The sequence below is a fragment of the Ambystoma mexicanum genome, chromosome 1q (genome assembly GCF_040938575.1).
Source record: "Ambystoma mexicanum isolate Mex_15411 chromosome 1q, UKY_AmexF1_1, whole genome shotgun sequence".
NCBI lineage: Eukaryota > Metazoa > Chordata > Amphibia > Caudata > Ambystomatidae > Ambystoma > Ambystoma mexicanum.
This window is the reverse complement of record NC_090922.1, coordinates 22,776,921-22,799,349: the sequence shown is the minus strand read 5'-3', so window position 1 is coordinate 22,799,349 and position 22,429 is coordinate 22,776,921. Positions and strand designations below refer to the sequence as shown.

Genomic DNA, 22,429 nt, shown 5'->3' with positions numbered 1-22,429 from the left:
AACTATTTGGCGCTCTATTACGTGTCCCTCTATAATTGGTTGGCACTCTTGTACCCCTCTGTAATATTCCACATGCAGCATGCAGGATGGCATCCAGGTGCCAGTGGGCTGGTCATAACCATAGCATCCCACCAATTGGCCCTGGCATCCATCATCACACTTGCAGCCTACAAGTCAATTAAAGCTTTGAACTCGGCCTTGGAAATGTTCTCTGTGCTGGAGAATATGAAGGAGTATAGCATACTCTGTCTACTCGGTTTCGATACAGGACATCATAGTGTCTATTTTCATCTGACCATGTGACTGTAGACCACGATTTCAAGTTTTACTGCATTAAAGAAAATACTACTATTTGATGAACCTCTGACATGTTCACTGTTCACCCCTCTCACTAGAGACAGGAGATTTGTTCTTTCACATGTTCTGTAATTGTTTGTACGTACATCCACGCCCAAGGCGGCCTTGACTTCTAGGTGTTGATCCAACCAAGGCTTTCTTTGATCCACCTACATGGTTGAGTTGAGTTTTTGATTTCTAACTGCAACACACTGAAACTTCTTTCTGCTTTCGGAATCCAGCTCTGCTAAAGTGCATTGTGGAATCATCCATAGTCCTTACACTTCTTATATGTATACATTGGCGCATCACTGCAATCTTTTCACTACATAGTCAGCCTCAAAGAATACTTTGTCTACTTGCGTTGCTCGATTGCACATTTATAAAAATGACTTGATAACTTCTTCATTATTTTTGTAGCATGAACATCTTCATTTCAAGCTCGACATGTTGCTCATCTTTAACACCTTGAACTTAGAGCTCATAGAATCTTTATATTCTCTTGTCTTCTGCATCTCTTCTGGGTGCGTCGAATCTGCTCTTCATGACATCACCAATCTGCTTTCTCGCTTTCTTTTCCCACTTCCTCCGGGATTTCATTCAAACGGCCATCATATTGTTGTGCATGCATGTACGGCTTTCTCAATGGAAACCTTACTTCCAGGATTCCCTTTGGTGTAGGTATTCTTACTGGTAATGCACGTGGTTCACATTCTGGATCCCAACATAAAGGCATCATGTGGGAGGCGCTTTGGGTGGGGGTACTTGACTCCACCTCGAAACACTGGTTGCGCATTTGGTCAAACTATATTATCAAAGAATATTATCAAAGAGATACTAATAGGAGATGGTTCTTTTAAAATTCCTTGGCTAATTTACATAAGAAAAAGCTTCGCACAAATTAATCCACAGGCATTTTTGTCCTCACCCGTATCATGTAAAAGTCATGTCAGAAAAATGTTAAAGTACATGTTATTTTCAATATGAAATATATACGTGAGTCCAGAGAGGTTTTAACTATTTCTAACCATAAGCATGCTAATATTAGTACCCGAGACACTTTACAGGAATATCTCACCTGGAAAATAAGACAGAGGATAGATGGCTAATTAGCTACCACTCAAATCAATCACAGTAAAATGACATGGGCAGCTGAATGACACCAGTTGCTCGTTATGCAATGAAGCATTTGAACATCTTCTACATTTGGTTATGTTCTGTCCTGCGTATCTATATACTAAAAAGCAAACAATGTTATTGGTTTTACGAGAATTTGATTGTTTCCAGTGCCGCCCCGCCTTATGTTACCTGCTTTCAACTAATTCAACCTGTGCCACCTGGGCTTTTTTGTTATATATCTGACAGGCATTTAAGATAAGAAGGGATCATATTGGCAATGCATGTACTTTGTACATAGAAGGCCCCTAATGGAAAAGGTGTTCTATGATATGATTTGTCTACAGATACACTCATTAATTGACTAGGACCACATTTTGAGGATGGCATCTATCGATGATTCTGATAGTCCATCTAACCGTAATATTGGAATTGCCCCGCCACCACTGGCTAACTTACGTATCTGCGACTTCTCTACAAGGTTGACATTATTGTGAGAAGTTTGTATTCTTGATGAAATGTGGATTTGTTTATGTCTGAAATAAACATATTTTGATGGTGGTGATACATTTGTCTCTATAGAGAAATTATCAGTAGAATTTGTCGCCTTGGCCATCCTTATGACATCCTTATTTTTCACTGCCACCAGTTCCCCCCAGGCCTCTTAAGCTATTTCCTGCTTCAATGTATGCATTCGGCCAAAATGACCGAATCCAATTTATCTACCCCACCAAAATACCAAAATACCTTATATACATACCACAAAAAGTTAGAACTATCAAAAGTTCGAACTTTTTGTGATATGTATATAAGGTCTTTTGGTGAGGTAGGAAAAAAAAAGAAAAGCAAAGGCTGCGGGGGTGTACCCCACAACACTAAGCTCACTATACCATAGAGTATAGTGATATGTATATAAGGTCTTTTGGTGGGGTAGGAAAAAAAAGAAAAGCAAAGGCTGCGGGGGTGTACACCCCCGCAGCTGACCCGCTCAAAAAAAAAAGAAAAGGCAGCAGGGGTGTCCCCTGCAACACTCCGCTCACTATTCTACACAGTATAGAGAGTGGGGGTTGCGGGGACACCCCGGAAGCTGACCCGCTCAAAAGAAGAAAAAAAAAGGGGTGGGGGTGTGCTGGGGGTGTGGGCGGGGTTGGGGGTGTGGGCAGGGGCTAGTGTTAGTATGGATTTGGGGTTGTTTTAACATGGATGTCTGCATGAGAAATGTACAAGCATTTATGTATAATGTACATTTCTCATGTAGTCATTTCCGTCGCAGATATTTCAGCTGCGGTTAAACAACCCCAAATCCATTTTATTACAACCCCTTATATAAATTTTCCTTTTTTCTATAATTAGACATCTGGGACTAGCAAAGAAGCGGGTAAAGAAGCTTAGAATCTGTGTTTCCTAGGAATATAAAGAATCTCAAACCCCAAGTCACAAACTAGACAGGAGATTGCTGCCAACTCAGTAAATGTTTGGAGCAATAAGGAGGCAGTGTTCTAAAAGGCAAATAGCAGAGCTAGAAAATGGAGCCATTGGGTGACACAGAGATGAAGTAAACAGAGAAAGTCTGAGGGAAAAACTCGCTGACAAACAGCCAGTTTGTGGTTACAGATCCCTTCCCTATGAGGGAAGGGATCTGTAACGGGGAAATTAATTTGCAAACAGGGTGCTGGCAGTAATACATAAAGGGGACTGGGGGGGGGCATGCAGACAAACAGTGTGTTTGTAGGAAGACAAGAAGATGGTACAATTACATATATTTTAGTTAATGCAAGAGGGCAGGGTGGTGCACAAAGCAGCTCATGCAGGCGTAGAGGAAGGGGCACAAAGCAAGCGATGCAGGTGTACACGACCTGCACAAGGCGGCCATAACAAGCAGTGTTCAGAAGCAATAGGAAGGATCTGATAATTATGTTTAAAACAGAATTCAAGAAATTGCACAAAGCAGACATGAGTGTGATTCAAAGCACACAGCAGGATTGCAAATACATGTTCAAAAACAGGATTCAAGATTTTATTTTTATGTTTTTATTGTTCGCTTGTTAGGCACTTATACAGCAAGTAAAATACTGTTTCAAAGCACCGACAGGGCAAAGGGAGGGAACAAGGGAATTAAACACATTAAAACACTATAATTAAAATCAGTGAGGGAAAAGGGGAAAAAGGACAAACCTACTATGCCATGTGAGTATTCAGAACGTGCAAGTGCAACAAGGAAGAGGGTAGAGGGGTTAAGTGCTGGGTTGTCTAGGCTCATGGGTGAGCCACAGATGAAGTGCGTGGTATGGCGAGTGCTACACGGCCGGAGCTGCGTAAGGGTAAGAACGAACCTCCAGGACAGAGGGTGTGTCAAGGCAAGTGCTGAATATAGACAGGAGCTAGGCGATTGGGTGTGGGAGGTCAGGGGCCCCAAACGTGCATAAGGGCCCAGGACGCCAATCACAGCAACTGTGAGATTAGCAGAGGAGAGAAGAAGGGAAGGAGGAGGTAAAGAGGAAAGTCTTGAGAAGCTTCCGGGAAATTTAAGAAAGTCCTGCTCAAGCTGTAGAGGGAGGGGGAGGCTGTTCCACAGGACGGAGGCAGCTGAGGAAAGCGATCAACCACCTACCCTCTGTTTAGCAAAATGCTTTACGCACAAAGAGTTGGTACCAGAGGAACATAGTGGTCTAGAGGGAGAGTATTTAGTAAGGTAAAGTTGAAGATAGTGTGGTCTCCAGGCCCAGACAGCCTTGTGGATGATGCAGAGGGATTTGAATTTAATCTGTGCAGCAACCGGGACCCAGTGAATACTTTTTAGGGCAGTAGAGAGGCAGTCCCTGGGCTTAAGGCCAAGGATGCGTCTCCCTGCCCCATTCTGGATTAGCTGGAGGGATCGCAGAGTGGAAGATGGTAGATTTAGGATGAAGCTATTGCAATAGTCAAGTCTAGAGAGAACCAGGGCTCGGGTAACATTGAGCCTCTGGGGGAAGGTGAGAAAAGGGAGGATTGCTTTGAGAAGGAAGAGCTGAAAGTGGGACTTCTTGGCAATCTCGTGAGTGTGAGGGAGGAAGGAGAGAGAGGAGTCCAAGACTACTCGAAGGTTTCTGGCTTCGGAAGAAGTAGCAGGGGGCGAGCCCAAGGAGGAAGCTCAGAGTGAAGGGAAGAAGTCGGCGCAGGGGTCCCAATCGGTAGGATCTCTGCTTTACAGGTATTGAGGCAGCGATCGTTGGAAGTGTACCAAGACTGGATGGCAAAAGGCAGTCAGGGTTGATGGAAGGTCCAAGAGGGTCAGCAGGAAGTTTGAAAAAGAGTTGTGTATCGTCTACGTAATACTGAAAGTTGGAAGAAAAGGAGGAGATGAGGTGTGTCAGCAGAGCCAGGTAGATATTAAAAAGCCAAGGGGAGAGGATAGACCCCTGCACAAAGCAGTCATGAGCAAGATTCAAAAGGGAAAAACATGGTTTAGGGGCCACAAACTAGCCACAAAAGCACACAGCAAGAACTCCCAGTGAAGGCATTTGACAGGCAACTGCTACTGGCAAAATGGAGCTAATGAGAGCTCTTGCAGTCTACAACGGGGGAGCAGATTTCAGACTGAGGCAGCTGCGCACAATCAAGCGCACGCTGCGCTTCCGCAGCCTTCAGCAGTGGATTGTAAGCAAGGTCTCTCCAGGTCTCAGCAGCCTTCAGCAGCGGATTGTAAGCAAGGTCTCTCCAGGTCTCAGCAGCCTGCTGCCATCAATTACAAGGCCTCCGCTAGCCCTTCTTCCAGAATCCATCTGCTAGATTAACCTAAAATCTGGACTATTTCATATTTTAATAGAAGTTATTTTATATGGATTGGATGTATTAATTATTCTCATTACATAGTGAATAATATGTTATATAGGTATCTTTGGATGGGTATTTTATAGTTATTTGAATATATTGTCTGTATGTATCCTTTGAATGTATTGAATATACTATTGTATATTGTTTTTGTGTCTAAAATGTGTAACTAACCAAGCAGACAATACAAAAATAAATAAATAACAAAGATGGATGTGTGTATGTATAGGTCCCCAGAATGATACAAGGCAACACACCTGGACCCCTGTATCCCTACTACAATTTCCATTAAACAATAATCCAAGGGAAAACATGACAACCTGCGAGCAGGGGCGTTGCTAGGGAGGGGCTAAGGGGGCTATAGCCCCTGATCCTTTGGTTGTAGCCCCGGATAGAATCTCAGGAGCTACAGCCAAAAGACTAGCTAGCCCCCAGTCCCAACAGTTCCAACATCAGCGTAGACGCGGGTCTTTTCCAAACCTAGCAACTCCCCTGCCTGCGAGCAATTGCAATTTGAAAGAAAGCTTGTTTTTAAACATAAACCAAGAGCACAGAGCACAGGCGAAGCACAGCTCTTCATATCTCTTTATGAGTTGACCCAGGGATTTTGTGGAGACACTCACGAATCCGTGTATGTTAAATAAACTGACTGCGAAGACACGAGGGACTCCCATTCCTTAGGTTCCGGCCCTTTGCCACTCTCTGTTGCTGTTATGTGATGAGCGGGCTTTCTTGGTTAAGTGTTGGCTTCTCGCACGCAATGAAGGCCGTCACACGGGGCAATAACACTAAATGCGGCCTGCGTCGAAAGGGCTCGTGAATGTGTGCAAGCAGGATTGCCTGGAGCACTCCCCTGACCTAGGCTAGGAATAGAACATGGAGGGGGGGGCTCTCCAATTACGTCTGTCTCTCAGAGGTGGGAGGAGGGACCAGTTTTAAGAACAATTAACCCATAAAGCATCAATGTTGTCTTGGGGTGACGAGTCAGTCTCCAGAAATCTTTTCTGTGGGAGAACAAACCAACACAATTTCCAGCCACTGATGTTGAAGTCAGGGCACCTGACAGGCCACATTGTCCGTGGTGACCACAGATTGAGGTCTGTTTCCCTAGAGATTCCTCGCTGGCATGCCGGGCCACTCTGCTTTAGAACAGGCCGCAGCCTGGATGGAGTCTCTGACGTATCTAAGTATACTGCTGCCCATTTCCCTCAATGATACCCACCTATAACGTACAGGGAAGCCAATACATCAGTGCACAGTCCTCAGAACCGGGTGCCACCTCCAGCCACCAGCAAAGCATATGCATCTAGGGCAAAACGCTTCTAGAAACCTGTGCTGATTTCTTTCGGCAACTTCACTGATTTCTTTTTGCCGATTGTTACCACTTTTTTTTACCACAGAAAGCTAAGGGGAAGGGAGACCCCCCCGCAACACCCAATCCACCCCCAACACACCCTTCTATATACAATTCCGAAAATCTGTGGTTAAAAAAGTACAAAAGAATTCAGCGAAAATGCAGTGGGTACAGTTGCCATTCTGAAAAGAGGAGTATACCTGCAAAACAACCAGAGAATAATCTCAGAGTTCAACAGCCACAGTGAGCAAGCTTCACCAGCTCCCATTCAGCGGCAGTCCCAACAACACTTGCAGGAGCCGGAAAGCAGTCAGCCCCTAGCTTCTTAAGGAAGGTGGCACGTCAGCCGCTGCCAAAAGTGTAATACAACCTCTTCAGTCATGGGCCCCTAGCTTCTTAAGGAAGGTGGCACGTCAACTGCTGCCAATGGTGTAAGACAACCTTTTCAGTCATGGGCCCCTAGCTTCTTAAGGAAGGTGGCACGTCAACTGCTGCCAATGGTGTAAGACAACCTTTTCAGTCATGGGCCCCTAGCTTCTGAAGGAAGGTGGCACGTCAGCTGCCAATGGTGTAAGACAACCTTTTCAGTCATGGGTCCCTAGCTTCTTAAGGAAGGTGGCACGTCAACTGCTGCCAATGGTGTAAGACAACCTTTTCAGTCATGGGCCCCTAGCTTCTTAAGGAAGGTGGCACGTCAGCCGCTGCCAATAGTGTAATACAACCTTTTCAGTCATGGGCCCCTAGCTTCTTAAGGAAGGTGGCACGTCAACTGCTGCCAATGGTGTAAGACAACCTTTTCAGTCATGGGTCCCAAGCTTCTTAAGGAAGGTGGCACGTCAGCCGCTGCCAATGGTGTAAGACAACCTTTTCAGTCATGGGTCCTTAGGTGGCACGTCACCCGCTGCCAATGGTGTAAGACAACCTTTTCAGTCATGGGTCCCAAGCTTCTTAAGGAAGGTGGCACGTCAGCCGCTGCCAATGGTGTAAGACAACCTTTTCAGTCATGGGCCCCTAACTTCTCAAGGAAGGTGGCACGTCAGCCGCTGCCAATGGTGTAATACAACCTTTTCAGTTATGGGCCCCTAGCTTCTCAAGGAAGCTGGCACGTCAGCCGCTGCCAATGGTGTAATACAACCTTTTCAGTCATGGGTCCCTAGCTTCTTAAGGAAGGTGGCACGTCAACCGCTGCCAATGGTGTAATACAACCTTTTCAGTCATGGGTCCCTAGCTTCTTAAGGAAGGTGGCACGTCAGCCGCTGCCAATGGTGTAATACAACCTTTTCAGTCATGGGTCCATAGCTTCTTAAGGAAGGTGGCACGTCAGCCGCTGCCAATGGTGCAATACAACCTTTTCAGTCATGGGCCCCTAGCTTCATAAGGAAGGTGGCACGTCAGCCGCTGCCAATGGTGCAAGACAACCTTTTCAGTCATGGGCCCCAACTTCTTAAGGAAGGTGGCACGTCAGCCGCTGCCAATGGTGTAATACAACCTTTTCAGTCATGGGCCCCTAGCTTCTTAAGGAAGATGGCACGTCAGCCGCTGCCAATGGTGTAATACAACCTTTTCAGTCATGGGCCACTAGCTTCTTAAGGAAAGACGCTGCCAATGGTGTAAGACAACCTTTTCAGTCATGGTTCCTTAGCTTCTTAAGGAAGGTGGCACGTCAGCCGCTGCCAATGGTGTAAGACAACCTTTTCAGTCATGGGTCCCTAGCTTCTTAAGGAATGTGGCACGTCAGCCGCTGCCAATGGTGGAAGACAACCTTTTCAGTCATGGGCCCCTTGCTTCTTAAGGAAGGTGGCACGTCAGCCGCTGCCAATGGTGTAAGAATACCTTTTCAGGCATGGGCCCCTACCTTCTTAAGGAAGGTGGCACGTCAGCCGCTGCCAATGGTGGAAGACAACCTTTTCAGTCATGGGCCCCTTGCTTCTTAAGGAAGGTGGCACGTCAGCCGCTGCCAATGGTGGAAGACAACCTTTTCAGTCATGGGCCCCTTGCTTCTTAAGGAAGGTGGCACGTCAGCCGCTGCCAATGGTGTAATACAACCTTTTCAGTCATGGGTCCCTAGCTTCTTAAGGAAGGTGGCACGTCAGCTGATAATGGTGTAAGACAACCTTTTCAGTCATGGGTCCCTAGCTTCTTAAGGAAGGTGGCACGTCAGCCGCTGCCAATGGTGTAAAACAACCTTTTCAGTCATTGGTCCCTAGCTTCTGAAGGAAGGTGGCACGTCAGCCGCTGCCAATGGTGTAAGACAACCTTTTCAGTCATGGGTCCCTAGCTTCTTAAGGAATGTGGCACGTCAGCCGCTGCCAATGGTGGAAGACAACCTTTTCAGTCATGGGCCCCTAGCTTCTTAAGGAAGGTGGCACGTCAGCCGCTGCCAATGGTGTAAGAATACCTTTTCAGGCATGGGCCCCTACCTTCTTAAGGAAGGTGGCACGTCAGCCGCTGCCAATGGTGTAATACAACCTTTTCAGTCATGGGTCCCTAGCTTCTTAAGGAAGGTGGCACGTCAGCTGCCAATGGTGTAAGACAACCTTTTCCGTCATGGGTCCCTAGCTTCTTAAGGAAGGTGGCACGTCAGCCGCTGCCAATGGTGTACAACAACCTTTTCAGTCATTGGTCCCTAGCTTCTGAAGGAAGGTGGCACGTCAGCTGCCAATGGTGTAAGACAACCTTTTCAGTCATGAGCCCCTAGCTTCTTAAGGAAGGTGGCACGTCAGCCGCTGCCAATGGTGTAAAACAACCATTTCAGTCATGGGCCCCTAGCTTCTTAAGGAAGGTGGCACGTCAGCCGCTGCCAATGGTGTAAGACAACCATTTCAGTCATGGGTCCCTAGCTTCTTAAGGAAGGTGGCACGTCAGCCGCTGCCAATGGTGTAAGACAACCTTTTCAGTCATGGGTCCCTAGCTTCTTAATGAAGGTGGCACGTCAGCCGCTGCCAATGGTGTAAGACAACCTTTTCAGTGATGGGTCCCTAGCTTCTTAAGGAAGGTGGCACGTCAGCCGCTGCCAATGGTGTAAGAAAACCTTTTCAGTGATGGGTCCCTAGCTTCTTAAGGAAGGTGGCACGTCAGCCGCTGCCAATGGTGTAAGAAAACCTTTTCAGCCATGGGTCCCTACCTCCTTAAGGAAGGTGGCACGTCAGCTGCCAATGGTGTAAGACAACCTTTTCAGTCATGGGCCCCTACCTTCTTAAGGAAGGTGGCACGTCAGCCGCTGCCAATGGTGTAATACAACCTTTTCAGTCATGGGTACCTAGCTTGTTAAGGGAGGTGGCACGTCAGCCGCTGCCAATTGTGTAAGACAACCTTTTCCGTCATGGGTCCCTAGCTTCTTAGGGAAGGTGGCACGTCAGCCGCTGCCAATGGTGTAAGACAACCTTTTCAGTCATCGGCCTAGCTTCTTAAGGAAGGTGGCACGTCAGCCGCTGCCAATGGTGTAAGACAACCTTTTCAGTCATGGGTCCCTAGCTTCTTAAGGAAGGTGGCACGTCAGCCGCTGCCAATGGTGTAATACAACCTTTTCAGTCATGGGCCCCTAGCTTCTTAAGGAAGGTGGCACGTCAGCCGCTGCCAATGGTGTAAGACAACCTTTTCAGTCATGGGCCCCTAGCTTCTTAAGGAAGGTGGCACGTCAGCCGCTGCCAATGGTGTAAGACAACCTTTTCAGGCATGGGTCCCTAGCTTCTTAAGGAAGGTGGCACGTCAGCCGCTGCCAATGGTGTAAGACAACCTTTTCAGTCATGGGCCCCTAGCTTCTTTAGGAAGGTGGCACGTCAGCCGCTGCCAATGGTGTAAGAAAACCTTTTCAGGCATGGGTCCCTAGCTTCTTAAGGAAGGTGGCACGTCAGCTGCCAATGGTGTAAGACAACCTTTTCAGTCATGGTTCCTTAGCTTCTTAAGGAAGGTGGCACGTCAGCCGCTGCCAATGGTGTAAGACAACCTTTTCAGTCATGGGTCACTAGCTTCTTAAGGAATGTGGCACGTCAGCCGCTGCCAATGGTGGAAGACAACCTTTTCAGTCATGGGCCCCTTGCTTCTTAAGGAAGGTGGCACGTCAGCCGCTGCCAATGGTGTAAGAATACCTTTTCAGGCATGGGCCCCTACCTTCTTAAGGAAGGTGGCACGTCAGCCGCTGCCAATGGTGTAATACAACCTTTTCAGTCATGGGTCCCTAGCTTCTTAAGGAAGGTGGCACGTCAGCTGCCAATGGTGTAAGACAACCTTTTCCGTCATGGGTCCCTAGCTTCTTAAGGAAGGTGGCACGTCAGCCGCTGCCAATGGTGTAAAACAACCTTTTCAGTCATTGGTCCCTAGCTTCTGAAGGAAGGTGGCACGTCAGCTGCCAATGGTGTAAGACAACCTTTTCAGTCATGGGCCCCTACCTTCTTAAGGAAGGTGGCACGTCAGCCGCTGCCAATGGTGTAAGACAACCTTTTCAGTCATGGGTGCCTAGCTTCTTACGGAAGGTGGCACGTCAGCCGCTGCCAATGGTATAAGACAACCTTTTCAGTCATGAGCCCCTAGCTTCTTAAGGAAGGTGGCACGTCAGCCGCTGCCATGGGCCCCTACCTTCTTAAGGAAGGTGGCACGTCAGCCGCTGCCAATGGTGTAAGACAACCTTTTCAGTCATGAGCCCCTAGCTTCTTAAGGAAGGTGGCACGTCAGCCGCTGCCAATGGTGTAAGACAACCATTTCAGTCATGGGTCCCTAGCTTCTTAAGGAAGGTGGCACGTCAACCGCTGCCAATGGTGTAAGACAACCTTTTCAGTCATGGGTCCCTAGCTTCTTAAGGAAGGTGGCACGTCAGCCGCTGCCAATGGTGTAAGACAACCTTTTCAGTCATGGGTCCCTAGCTTCTTAATGAAGGTGGCACGTCAGCCGCTGCCTATGGTGTAAGACAACCTTTTCAGTGATGGGTCCCTAGCTTCTTAAGGAAGGTGGCACGTCAGCCGCTGCCAATGGTGTAAGAAAACCTTTTCAGTGATGGGTCCCTAGCTTCTTAAGGAAGGTGGCACGTCAGCCGCTGCCAATGGTGTAAGAAAACCTTTTCAGCCATGGGTCCCTACCTCCTTAAGGAAGGTGGCACGTCAGCCGCTGCCAATGGTGTAAGAAAACCTTTTCAGCCATGGGTCCCTACCTCCTTAAGGAAGGTGGCACGTCAGCCGCTGCCAATGGTGTAAGACAACCTTTTCAGTCATGGGTACCTAGCTTGTTAAGGGAGGTGGCACGTCAGCCACTGCCAATGGTGTAATACAACCTTTTCAGTCATGGGTCCCTAGCTTCTTAGGGAAGGTGGCACGTCAGCCGCTGCCAATGGTGTAATACAACCTTTTCAGTCATGGGTCCCTAGCTTCTTAAGGAAGGTGGCACGTCAGCTGCCAATGGTGTAAGACAACCTTTTCCGTCATGGGTCCCTAGCTTCTTAAGGAAGGTGGCACGTCAGCCGCTGCCAATGGTGTAAAACAACCTTTTCAGTCATTGGTCCCTAGCTTCTGAAGGAAGGTGGCACGTCAGCTGCCAATGGTGTAAGAAAACCTTTTCAGTCATGGGCCCCTACCTTCTTAAGGAAGGTGGCACGTCAGCCGCTGCCAATGGTGTAAGACAACCTTTTCAGTCATGGGTGCCTAGCTTCTTACGGAAGGTGGCACGTCAGCCGCTGCCAATGGTATAAGACAACCTTTTCAGTCATGAGCCCCTAGCTTCTTAAGGAAGGTGGCACGTCAGCCGCTGCCAATGGTGTAAAACAACCATTTCAGTCATGGGCCCCTAGCTTCTTAAGGAAGGTGGCACGTCAGCCGCTGCCAATGGTGTAAGACAACCATTTCAGTCATGGGTCCCTAGCTTCTTAAGGAAGGTGGCACGTCAGCCGCTGCCAATGGTGTAAGACAACCTTTTCAGTCGTAGGTCCCTAGCTTCTTAAGGAAGGTGGCACGTCAGCCGCTGCCAATGGTGTAAGACAACCTTTTCAGTCATGGGTCCCTAGCTTCTTAATGAAGGTGGCACGTCAGCCGCTGCCTATGTTGTAAGACAACCTTTTCAGTGATGGGTCCCTAGCTTCTTAAGGAAGGTGGCACGTCAGCCGCTGCCAATGGTGTAAGAAAACCTTTTCAGTGATGGGTCCCTAGCTTCTTAAGGAAGGTGGCACGTCAGCCGCTGCCAATGGTGTAAGAAAACCTTTTCAGCCATGGGTCCCTACCTCCTTAAGGAAGGTGGCACGTCAGCCGCTGCCAATGGTGTAATACAACCTTTTCAGTCATGGGTACCTAGCTTGTTAAGGGAGGTGGCACGTCAGCCACTGCCAATGGTGTAAGACAACCTTTTCAGTCATGGGTCCCTAGCTTCTTAGGGAAGGTGGCACGTCAGCCGCTGCCAATGGTGTAAGACAACCTTTTCAGTCATCGGCCTAGCTTCTTAAGGAAGGTGGCACGTCAGCCGCTGCCAATGGTGTAAGACAACCTTTTCAGTCATGGGTCCCTAGCTTCTTAAGGAAGGTGGCACGTCAGCCGCTGCCAATGGTGTAATACAACCTTTTCAGTCATGGGCCCCTAGCTTCTTAAGGAAGGTGGCACGTCAGCCGCTGCCAATGGTGTAAGACAACCTTTTCAGTCATGGGCCCCTAGCTTCTTAAGGAAGGTGGCACGTCAGCCGCTGCCAATGGTGTAAGACAACCTTTTCAGGCATGGGTCCCTAGCTTCTTAAGGAAGGTGGCACGTCAGCCGCTGCCAATGGTGTAAGACAACCTTTTCAGTCATGGGCCCCTAGCTTCTTTAGGAAGGTGGCACGTCAGCCGCTGCCAATGGTGTAAGAAAACCTTTTCAGGCATGGGTCCCTAGCTTCTTAAGGAAGGTGGCACGTCAGCTGCCAATGGTGTAAGACAACCTTTTCAGTCATGGGTCCCTAGCTTCTGAAGGAAAGTGGCACGTCAGCCGCTCCCAATGGTGTAACACAACCTTTTCAGTCATGGGTCCCTAGCTTCTTAAGGAAGGTGGCACGTCAGCCGCTGCCAATGGTGTAAAACAACCTTTTCAGTCATGGGTCCCTAGCTTCTTAAGGAAGGTGGCACGTCAGCCGCTGCCAATGGTGTAAGACAACCTTTTCAGTCATGGGTCCCTAGCTTCTGAATGAAGGTGGAACGTCAGCCGCTGCCAATGGTGTAAGACAACCTTTTCAGTCATGGGTCCCTAGCTTCTTAAGGAAGGTGGCACGTCAACCACTGCCAATGGTGTAAAACAACCTTTCCCTCCCAACACCCAGAGGATGATGTGGTTTAGGCTTGGGTTTCACCAGTCTGGGAGGAGGAGAGCTCTTCATTCTACTGGCGGCCTGTTTCGAGTTTCCCAGAGCCCTCTCCCCTCCTGGGGACTAGATCTTCGCTGGGGAAGCCGATCGCTAAGGGGGATAAGGACATTCGCCAATGGGCATCTAGTCTTCTCAAGAACACACACATCTGTCACTTGTATGTCACAGGGTCACATTGGCTGTTCTGACTAATCCAGGCAAAGCACCATCCCCCATCATAATTCTATGGCACTTCCATGGTGTTTGCTCTCTCCTCGCATTAAAGATTGGGTTTGCATTAGTTCCACAGCCTACCCAATACCCCAACCTGGCAGATGCCATTATACCTGCTGTGAGGGAACGATAGACTTGCACCAGAGCTTCTGTATTCCCGCCACAGCCTTAGCCAACAACAGCAACCTCTTGGCAGAGGTCTTTGGTGTTCAATAAAAAGAGTCCGTCCAATAGGGTGAGCTGCCTTCTCAGGAAAGCATCATGGTGGTAATATCAGTAACCAATGAAAAGCTGACAACAAAGGGGCGGGAGGATATCGAGGGAGGTAGTTTTGGTCCCGTTCCCATTGTGTATCCTTTAAAGCAGATAAATGGTAGAAGCTGGCATAAGAACAAAGATACTGTGCCCCGAACAACATGATAGTTGTGCAGTAGTGTTCATGCTCTTATAGTAGGACACAGGAAAAGGGAATAGAGTCGGTTCTATGTTATTTTACTGACCTACATTTCAGAGTGGTACATTTAATCGCAGCCATAATACCAAAAACAGAGTTTTACATTTTTTTTTAATTTGGGGCCACCCCAACCCCATCCCGACTCATTTTAACCCCTTACCCCACTACCCTACCCTATATCTATTTAATTGATATTTTCTGTGTTATGTACCACTCTGCTTGTATTCGGTGAAATGACTGGGTACCATAGAGTCTTAAAAGAAAACGAAGTGCCTGCAGGCCCCACTAACGGACTTGCCGAACTTCATTCGTTTTCTGCCTGGAACAATGCCCAATTCTGTTTACAATTGAGAAGATGTAAGTTGAGGAACGCGTGGCTGCAGGCCAGGCTTTACTCTATCCAAGTACATCCCTATAGAGGAAGTTCGACATCTCTGTTTTCCACCGCTGCCATGTGTGCATGGTGGGGCATGAATGCGGTGCTTTTTGATGTCATAAATGAACTATTGTTACTATCATGAAAAGGACCACTGGCTTGTGTTTTTAATTTCGGTCTCTCCTTCTTCCCTTTTGTAGGATGGGTCGAGAAGGAGTCCTACTACTAATTCAGCGTCGGCATAGCAGCCTATGGAGTCAACACGCGCTCGGGCCTTCAGCGTGGCCCATTGGTCGGAAATGGAGCCACGTGCACAATTCAGCGCCTCATAGGCACTAACTTCACACTGTAGAATTTTGTTTGGGTGGGAGGTGCGTAGGTGGGGCTAAATAGATGTAGGGAAATAAAAGAGCCAGTGTGTGTTTGTAGAGCCAGCATACGAGAACACACATCAGGCGGCTGTGGTAAACTAGAAGATGTGCTTGAGGCCCTTTCATATCCTAAACTACCTTATTGTGCATCGGGGCCAAATGGCATACTAACATTAATATCATTTGCCATTCGATGCACATGGCTACATGATTGCCCAGTCAGCAGGTACCTATGGCGATTCAGCAGACACTGGATTAAAGCATATTTAGGGGCATTTTCCGCGGGGGTGGGGGGGTCCCAACCATAGCAAGTACCTTGGTGAAGGCAACAGTGTTTGGGTCATTCAGATTTTTCCATCACACCTTTCCACATGCTGGCTAGGACTGACGTCTTCCAATAGACGGCGGTATCCACATTTTATTGGTTACAACCTGTAAAAGAATTGCTTCTGACTTGTTAATAGGAAACACTTCACCTTCATCGTTGCATTAGTTGTTGAATTTTGTGAATTTATAAAATAATTAGAATAGTTTGGATGTGTAGCAATTGTAGTCCCATTATCTATCACTTGCACACATTTTGGATTCCAATATCGTTTTTCAATGCAACCTTTTTGATGTGTTAATTAGACATGTATTGCAGTTTTTAATAGAGCCACGGTGCAACACCTGCGAAAAATACAAGTACCAGAATCCTTAGAGACACTAAAGTCAATTAACTTGCTACACCTGAAAAGGAAATGAAGACACGCATGAAAAGGAAAAGAAACACAGCCTCCTTGAAGATTGATGGAGTCATGAAAACGTGCGTTTGGTGGAGAAGTCAGTGCAGGAAAACTTGACTGGAAACAGAGTGCGTGGCCTGTCACTAATTCTTAACGGTGCAACACCTGTTTAATCAGTGCATTGGATTTAATGTATGAGGCACATTTTCTAATATATGAATGTACCGAAAGCATGGGCATATCACTGGTACATACAATGATACATTTTTGGCCCAATACCTCTGGGCCAAATTCATCTTCCAAAATGGATGTCCCCTGGGCTTCAGGTGTGTTTAAATTGCACTTTTGATTGGTTCAGACGGATACCTTCAAAAGAGTGGTTGCAAAGCTGCATATAGTCGCATCAGAACGCTCTAGCTGCATAATTGGTGATCGTAACAGGAGACATTTTGTGATTACTCACACCAAACTATTTCATTAGTCTAAGATAGCGTGTGCAGGCCTTTCCCCTGTGCTGCAGTGTCAACCAGCCGACCAGATCAATGTGAACACTTACTTTACTTCACTTGTAATTGCGCATTTGGTCAGGGACATTAACATGTGATGAAGGGTCTTTGGTAGAGGATGGCAGGTAGAAGATTTTACTAAATTGGTTTAGGATCTTAGACAGCGTCAAGGATGAGAACCAATGTGGCATAACACTAACGGGCCAGGTACAGTCTTGTGGACCTATCAACTCTAGCTTTGCAGTTTCAGACCCCGAGATCAGTGATTTTCTGACTAATGGGTAAAATGACCTTGGGCCTCCTGACTCATCCGGCACACAAGAGCTGCACTGGCAGGTTCATTAGAGCAGTCCACATTGACACAAGCACCGCCACTTGCAGCGGCATGAGAAATGCATGGTTGGTAGGTGAATAGATAGGTGTGGGTGGGTTGATTACCCCCTCTCTCTGTGTGAGGTGTTCCTTGATTCCTGGGACCCAACACCAGAGAAGCCTCGAAACAAGTTGAGGGACACCGATCCTTGGTATCTGAAACCAGATCAAATAACCCATTGGCACAGTGGGAGGTGAGTTGGGTTCCATCATCATGGTGCAGCTTTGGGCAAAGCGTTCTACCGATGTGAAGGCTGCCAATGCCCTCAAACTAGAAGACCAACAAGTAGCTTCCCATTGTAAGCAGGCAAGTCCCAGTGCCGGAAATGCAGGGCATTTGGAAATAAACTCCCTGGCATGGATGGGCAATGCTTGTTGAGGGCCACTTTTGGGGGAATGGACCCACTAAGAAACCATGGGGAACATGTTCTGTGGACAAAAATTCTTCATTTCCAACCTGGAAGTATGGAACCTTAGGGAAGCAAAACATCAAAAACAAGGTGTATCTAAGATGCCAGGGATGTTCCCTGTGGACCACATCTGAGCCTGGACAAGACAATAGCATTGGACCGTCACAGTGTCTCCGCCAAAATGATGTAGAGACCCGCAAATGCCAGGTGATGTAACCTACAAAGGATGTCATGCAACCCATTGATACTGACTTTCGCTCGTATGGGGCTTCTGGGGGAGGGTTAGTTGCATCCATCAGCAAAGACATGGATGGGAATCTGTTTCCTGATAGGCCGCACTAATAGGCTATGGGAGAAATGCAAAGCAATGATGTGTGATGCTTCGCAGCTGTAAAAGAACGATTGAAATGACTGGAGATGCACCCTCAGCACAGCTTGTGGCCTTTTGCCCTTCAGCATCGATGTGCATGCAAATTACTTCGTCCTTGGGGCAACCTTGCAGGGGGGCACTGGTAGTCATTCCACACGTTTGATGTGCATGATGCAGACTATTATTTGCTGTAGGATTCTATGTTCCAACCTGGAAAACCCCAATGCATGCCTTGCTGGAAACATTTGCCAGTGCCTGAGAGGAATTGTTTATCTTGGGAAATCACTTGGGGCGCTGTACCGTCTTTAAAAAGTAGACATTTCCATAAATTTCTTGCACAACTTAGACATAGAATGTGGGCCCATCGAGGCTTCCTTTGTAACTTCGAAAATATAGAGAATTATTTTAAAAGCTAGAACATATTATCATTAATGGCGTATATTTGTAATCAAGCTGAAATAAAGTACTGAGCTTCTCATTCAAAATGGCTGATGCAATTTGTAAATGTGATTGAGGCTGCCGCGTCCACTGTATGGCAGAATCGGTGCGACCTTCCGCGCTTCATTTCATGTTGATTGGTGCACAGACACTGACAGCAGATAGCCAACGCCAGATGACTTTGAGGATTATTAGGATCTATGAGGATTCCGAAATTTCTTTTCACCGACCAGAACTTTGCAGGAGTTTGTGGGACTGATTCTACCACTTTTATTACCGTCAAAAGTTGTGGGAAACCCCGTGACCCCGCCCCCATTCTATATACAAAGCCCACTTTACCATCTGTAGTTTAGCGGTTAACAATCTTCCCAAAAAAAATCGGCAATGTTGTACTCAGGAAAAATGAGCAATAGCTTTTTGTCTGCCTGTTATATCAGTCTGATGTCACAACTGCAGCAACACGAAGCCTGGTGTGCTTTCATTCCACTGCAATTCGTTTTTGAACAACTGAAACATGAACCTGGTTCGGTACTTCCTCGTTATACCGAAACCCCCTATCTCCAGTCCACTAAACATACTTTTTTCCACTTCTGCAAATGATAAAAAAAGGTAAGGTTCATCCACAAAAAAACAATCTCTCTCTCTGTCTCAGGGTCCTATTAATTGGTGCGTTTCATTCTACCCAATCAGGGTCGAATGTTCTGTGTAAATCAAGGAAAGACAAAAAAGAAAGATATGAATGTTGGGCACAGATTTGTATTAAAGAACTGCAGGGCCAACATGGCAACATGGCTGTCAAAATGGCTGCCACAGTTTTGCTCCCAAGAAGCATGGAATGTTCCTGTTGGCAACAGGAGGTGGCGTGTTGGAGGAAGGCACTGTGTCAGTGAGTGTGACGTAACAGGAAAGTATGGTCTGGGAAGTGGGGTGGGCAGGGCCACCAGCAGAAGTAGAAGAAAGGCAGAAGGGACACAGACTGGGGAAAGGCATGGCACAGCAGGGATAGCATGAGAGAATTGGGCGTGCAGTGGAGCAGCAGCCAGCACCCTCGAACATGGTCTTATACTGTTGATTACAGCCCGAGGTCGGAGGGAGCTGATTGGCCTATTCCCTAGAATTAGATGCTAACAAAGCTTCTAAACAACGTGGAATTAAGTAACAGCATGTATTTATTCATGTATTGTGTTTATGGTGTATATCAAACCTTACATAATTAAAGATCACAATTTCACAAATACATACATAGGATTAAAATATCACACAGTTTCATATAAAATGTACATTTAATATTAAGTATATTCTATCAATAGAATTCACACATTAAAATGTCCAGATAGCCATCGATTCATCCATAAAATACACTGTTACAAATTGTACTTTTAGTTCATACCAATTTCCCTAAAAATGTCTTTAAGAAATGTAACTACAGCCACCTTCTATTATTCTAGACCATAAATTACAAGGGATAACAGCCGTTGTGGGATGTACAAAGTTCCCGAAATATAAAATCCTCCTTTGCAAGACAGCTGGTCATTTCATTATAAGATGGTAAAGCGTCTCTATATCCAAGGTTTACACATCCTACGTGTGCACTCATTCCTGGGCATGCTAATCCAGGTCCCATCATTTCAAGTGGATGTAGGCAGTTCAATCGAAATCTCAGGTGCCATGAACGTATTTTCTCTGTGGGGGATTGCACCAGATACTATCTAAGGGTTCTCTGATCAGCGTATTCAGATAGCGCCTCTTTATGATATGATAGGTTATGTATATGATAGGTTATTTATAACGTGCTTAATACCCAGAGGTTTTTAAGCGCGGACCCGGAGATCGAACCCGTGTTGCTCCGTGTCGTCTTGCTTCTAAGGTGAGCACATTGCCCTGAGCTATCCTCCCGAGACAAATGTAGAGAGTGTCTGGAAAGATCAATCTTATCAGTTATCCTATCCCAGCCCGTCATTCCAGATTTTATCCTAGGCAGTACAGCTTCGTCTGGTACATTTATTTCCCATACTTACAGTTCTCAATCTTCAGATCTAAATCTAACCTCATTGAGTTGCTCAGCATCAGCTCTCTCAAGTCATTGCACATAGAGCCCCTGTACCATCTCTTATTGTCAAGTAGAGACCAAGTCTTCGACATTTATATGCACCCACCACGATTGTTAACATAATTCCAATCTAATGAGACTAATAGGCACAGGCACCCGGAGCCCCAACACTGCTCTCCAGATCTTCCCTTCCTGAACATCAAGCCACTTCCTACTTTCGTACTACAACAATTAATTTCCATTTAGGGGTGCCGGAGTAACCTTGGCTCTGTAGAATTCAATCAGTGGCCGCAGCAAATATGGACATTTCTTTATTTTAATTTTAATCACTTTCATAAGGAAGATAAGTGCCGGAATCTTAGTCTCTGTTTTCTCCTTATTGCGTTTTTTCTGACATAGACACGTGATTAAAAATCCTAAATAAATAAACGGTGTCACCTTCTCTATCCTCTGGCCATTAATTGTCCATGACAGCCTCCCTTGCTTCCTCTTCTTACTTAAAGAAAGTATCCTTGATTTCTCCGCGTTCACTAAAACGCTGTTATCAGTGATGTATGTCGGCATCCTGTCCAATCTCTCCTGTAGATCAAAAGATGTCTGATCTGATAGGGTGATGTCATCGGTGTAGGCAATATATTCCACTCTGGCAGAGAAGACACTAGATGACATCTCCAAGGTCCACAGATCAGGGTGGGAGCCAACGCATGGTTCTAAACGCCTTTCAAGCTAAAACGGAAAAAGCAAGACAAAATATCATCAAAGCAAGAGTCTCCGTTAAACAAGACACCGGTCGCCACAGAAGTAGAGGTACCTGTTAGAGAGCAGTTTTTTAAATTTGACCCCATTTCAGAGGTAGAGATGCTAGAGGTGCTGAATAACATGAAACCCCCATGAAACATGTGCAGAAAATATTCTACCACCTAGCATCATCCTTCAACATAAAGACATTTTTGCTCCTATCCTCCGAAGAATAGTGAACGCATCTTTTCTTGAGGGCTCAGTGCCTAGAGACCTGAAGAAAGTCACTATCACCCCTCTTGTTAAGAAAGCAGGCCTGGATCCTAAAGATCCGGCTAACCTCCGCCCAATAACTAACTCAAATTTTGTTCTCAAACTATTAGACAAGGTAGCAACTCAGCAAAGTCATCACTTTGTAGAGAACCAGGAGATCCTGCATCAGCAACAATCAGGCTTTAGAGCATCCCATAGCACGGAAACAGCCATGCTGGATTTGCAGAACCAGATGTTGAGTTTACTAGACAAGAGCAAGTTAGGTATGTTGATGCTTCTAGACCTAAGTGCCGCTTTCGATTTGGTGGATCATCAGCTTCTCATCAAGGCACTTAGAGAGAACGTGGGCTGCTCTGAAGGAGCCATTGATTGGCTTCTGTCATTCCTTTCTGACCGCCAAGCCAGAGTTCACTGGGGTAGCAGCTTTTCCGATCCCTGTGCCATTTTATTCGGAGTCCCCCAAGGGGCCAGCCTATCACCAATGTTGTTCAGTATATATATGCGCACTCTGAGCAGCTTACTGGTGAAAGTAGGAGTGTCGTTTACGAACTATGCAGACAACACCCAACTCATATTGGAACTGGGGGGTACTCATCACGATGCAGACAGTGAAGTGATAGCCAGGGTTTATAAGATAATAGATGACTGGATGCAGGTAAATTGGATGTGCCTGAACGACTCCAAAACTGAGCTGATGCTGTTTGGCTCCAGTCGCCAGCTTGCCAATCTGGGGGCAGAGTACAATTCTTTTAAAATCAAGAATGCCATTATCCAGGTGGTCCCGAAAGTAAATACCTTGGGCATGATGGTCAATTCAGCGGTCGATTCTCATGCCCAGATTAGCTATCTTCAAAAAAACACGGCATATTATCTCAGGCTCATGAAAGCCATTAAGCCGTTTCTTAATGAGGGCAACATGGCCACAATAGCCAGAGCCATTATACTATCAAGGCTTGATTATGGTAACGCTCTCTTGTTAGGGGCTTCATCCAAGGATCTATCTAGCTGCCAGGTGATTCAGAACAACGCGGTCAGGCTAGTTAAAAATCTGAAGAAAAGAGATCACGTCACCGCAGACAGACTAGCTCTGCACTGGCTTAGAGTAGAGGAATGCATAAAGTTCAAAGCTCTCTGCTTGGTTCATAAGTGCCTTTATGGCTCAGCTCCGGATTACTTGAAAAAGAGCTTAGTGCTCCACACTCCCAGCAGAAG

The 22,429-nt window shown here is 46.6% G+C and overlaps 1 protein-coding gene across 2 annotated transcripts in view; it reads left to right on the top strand.

Moving 5' to 3' along the window:
• LOC138523462 (sodium/potassium-transporting ATPase subunit alpha-2) overlaps positions 1-18,203 on the top strand; it is a 504,124-nt gene extending 485,921 nt beyond the window's left edge. For both annotated transcript variants that reach the window (XM_069635440.1, XM_069635438.1), the window contains exon 23: positions 15,165-18,203. In XM_069635440.1, coding sequence (XP_069491541.1) covers positions 15,165-15,193 — 29 coding nt within the window. In that variant the 3' untranslated portion in view covers positions 15,194-18,203. The remainder of the gene's footprint in view (positions 1-15,164) is intronic.
• Positions 18,204-22,429: the final 4,226 nt, after the last annotated feature.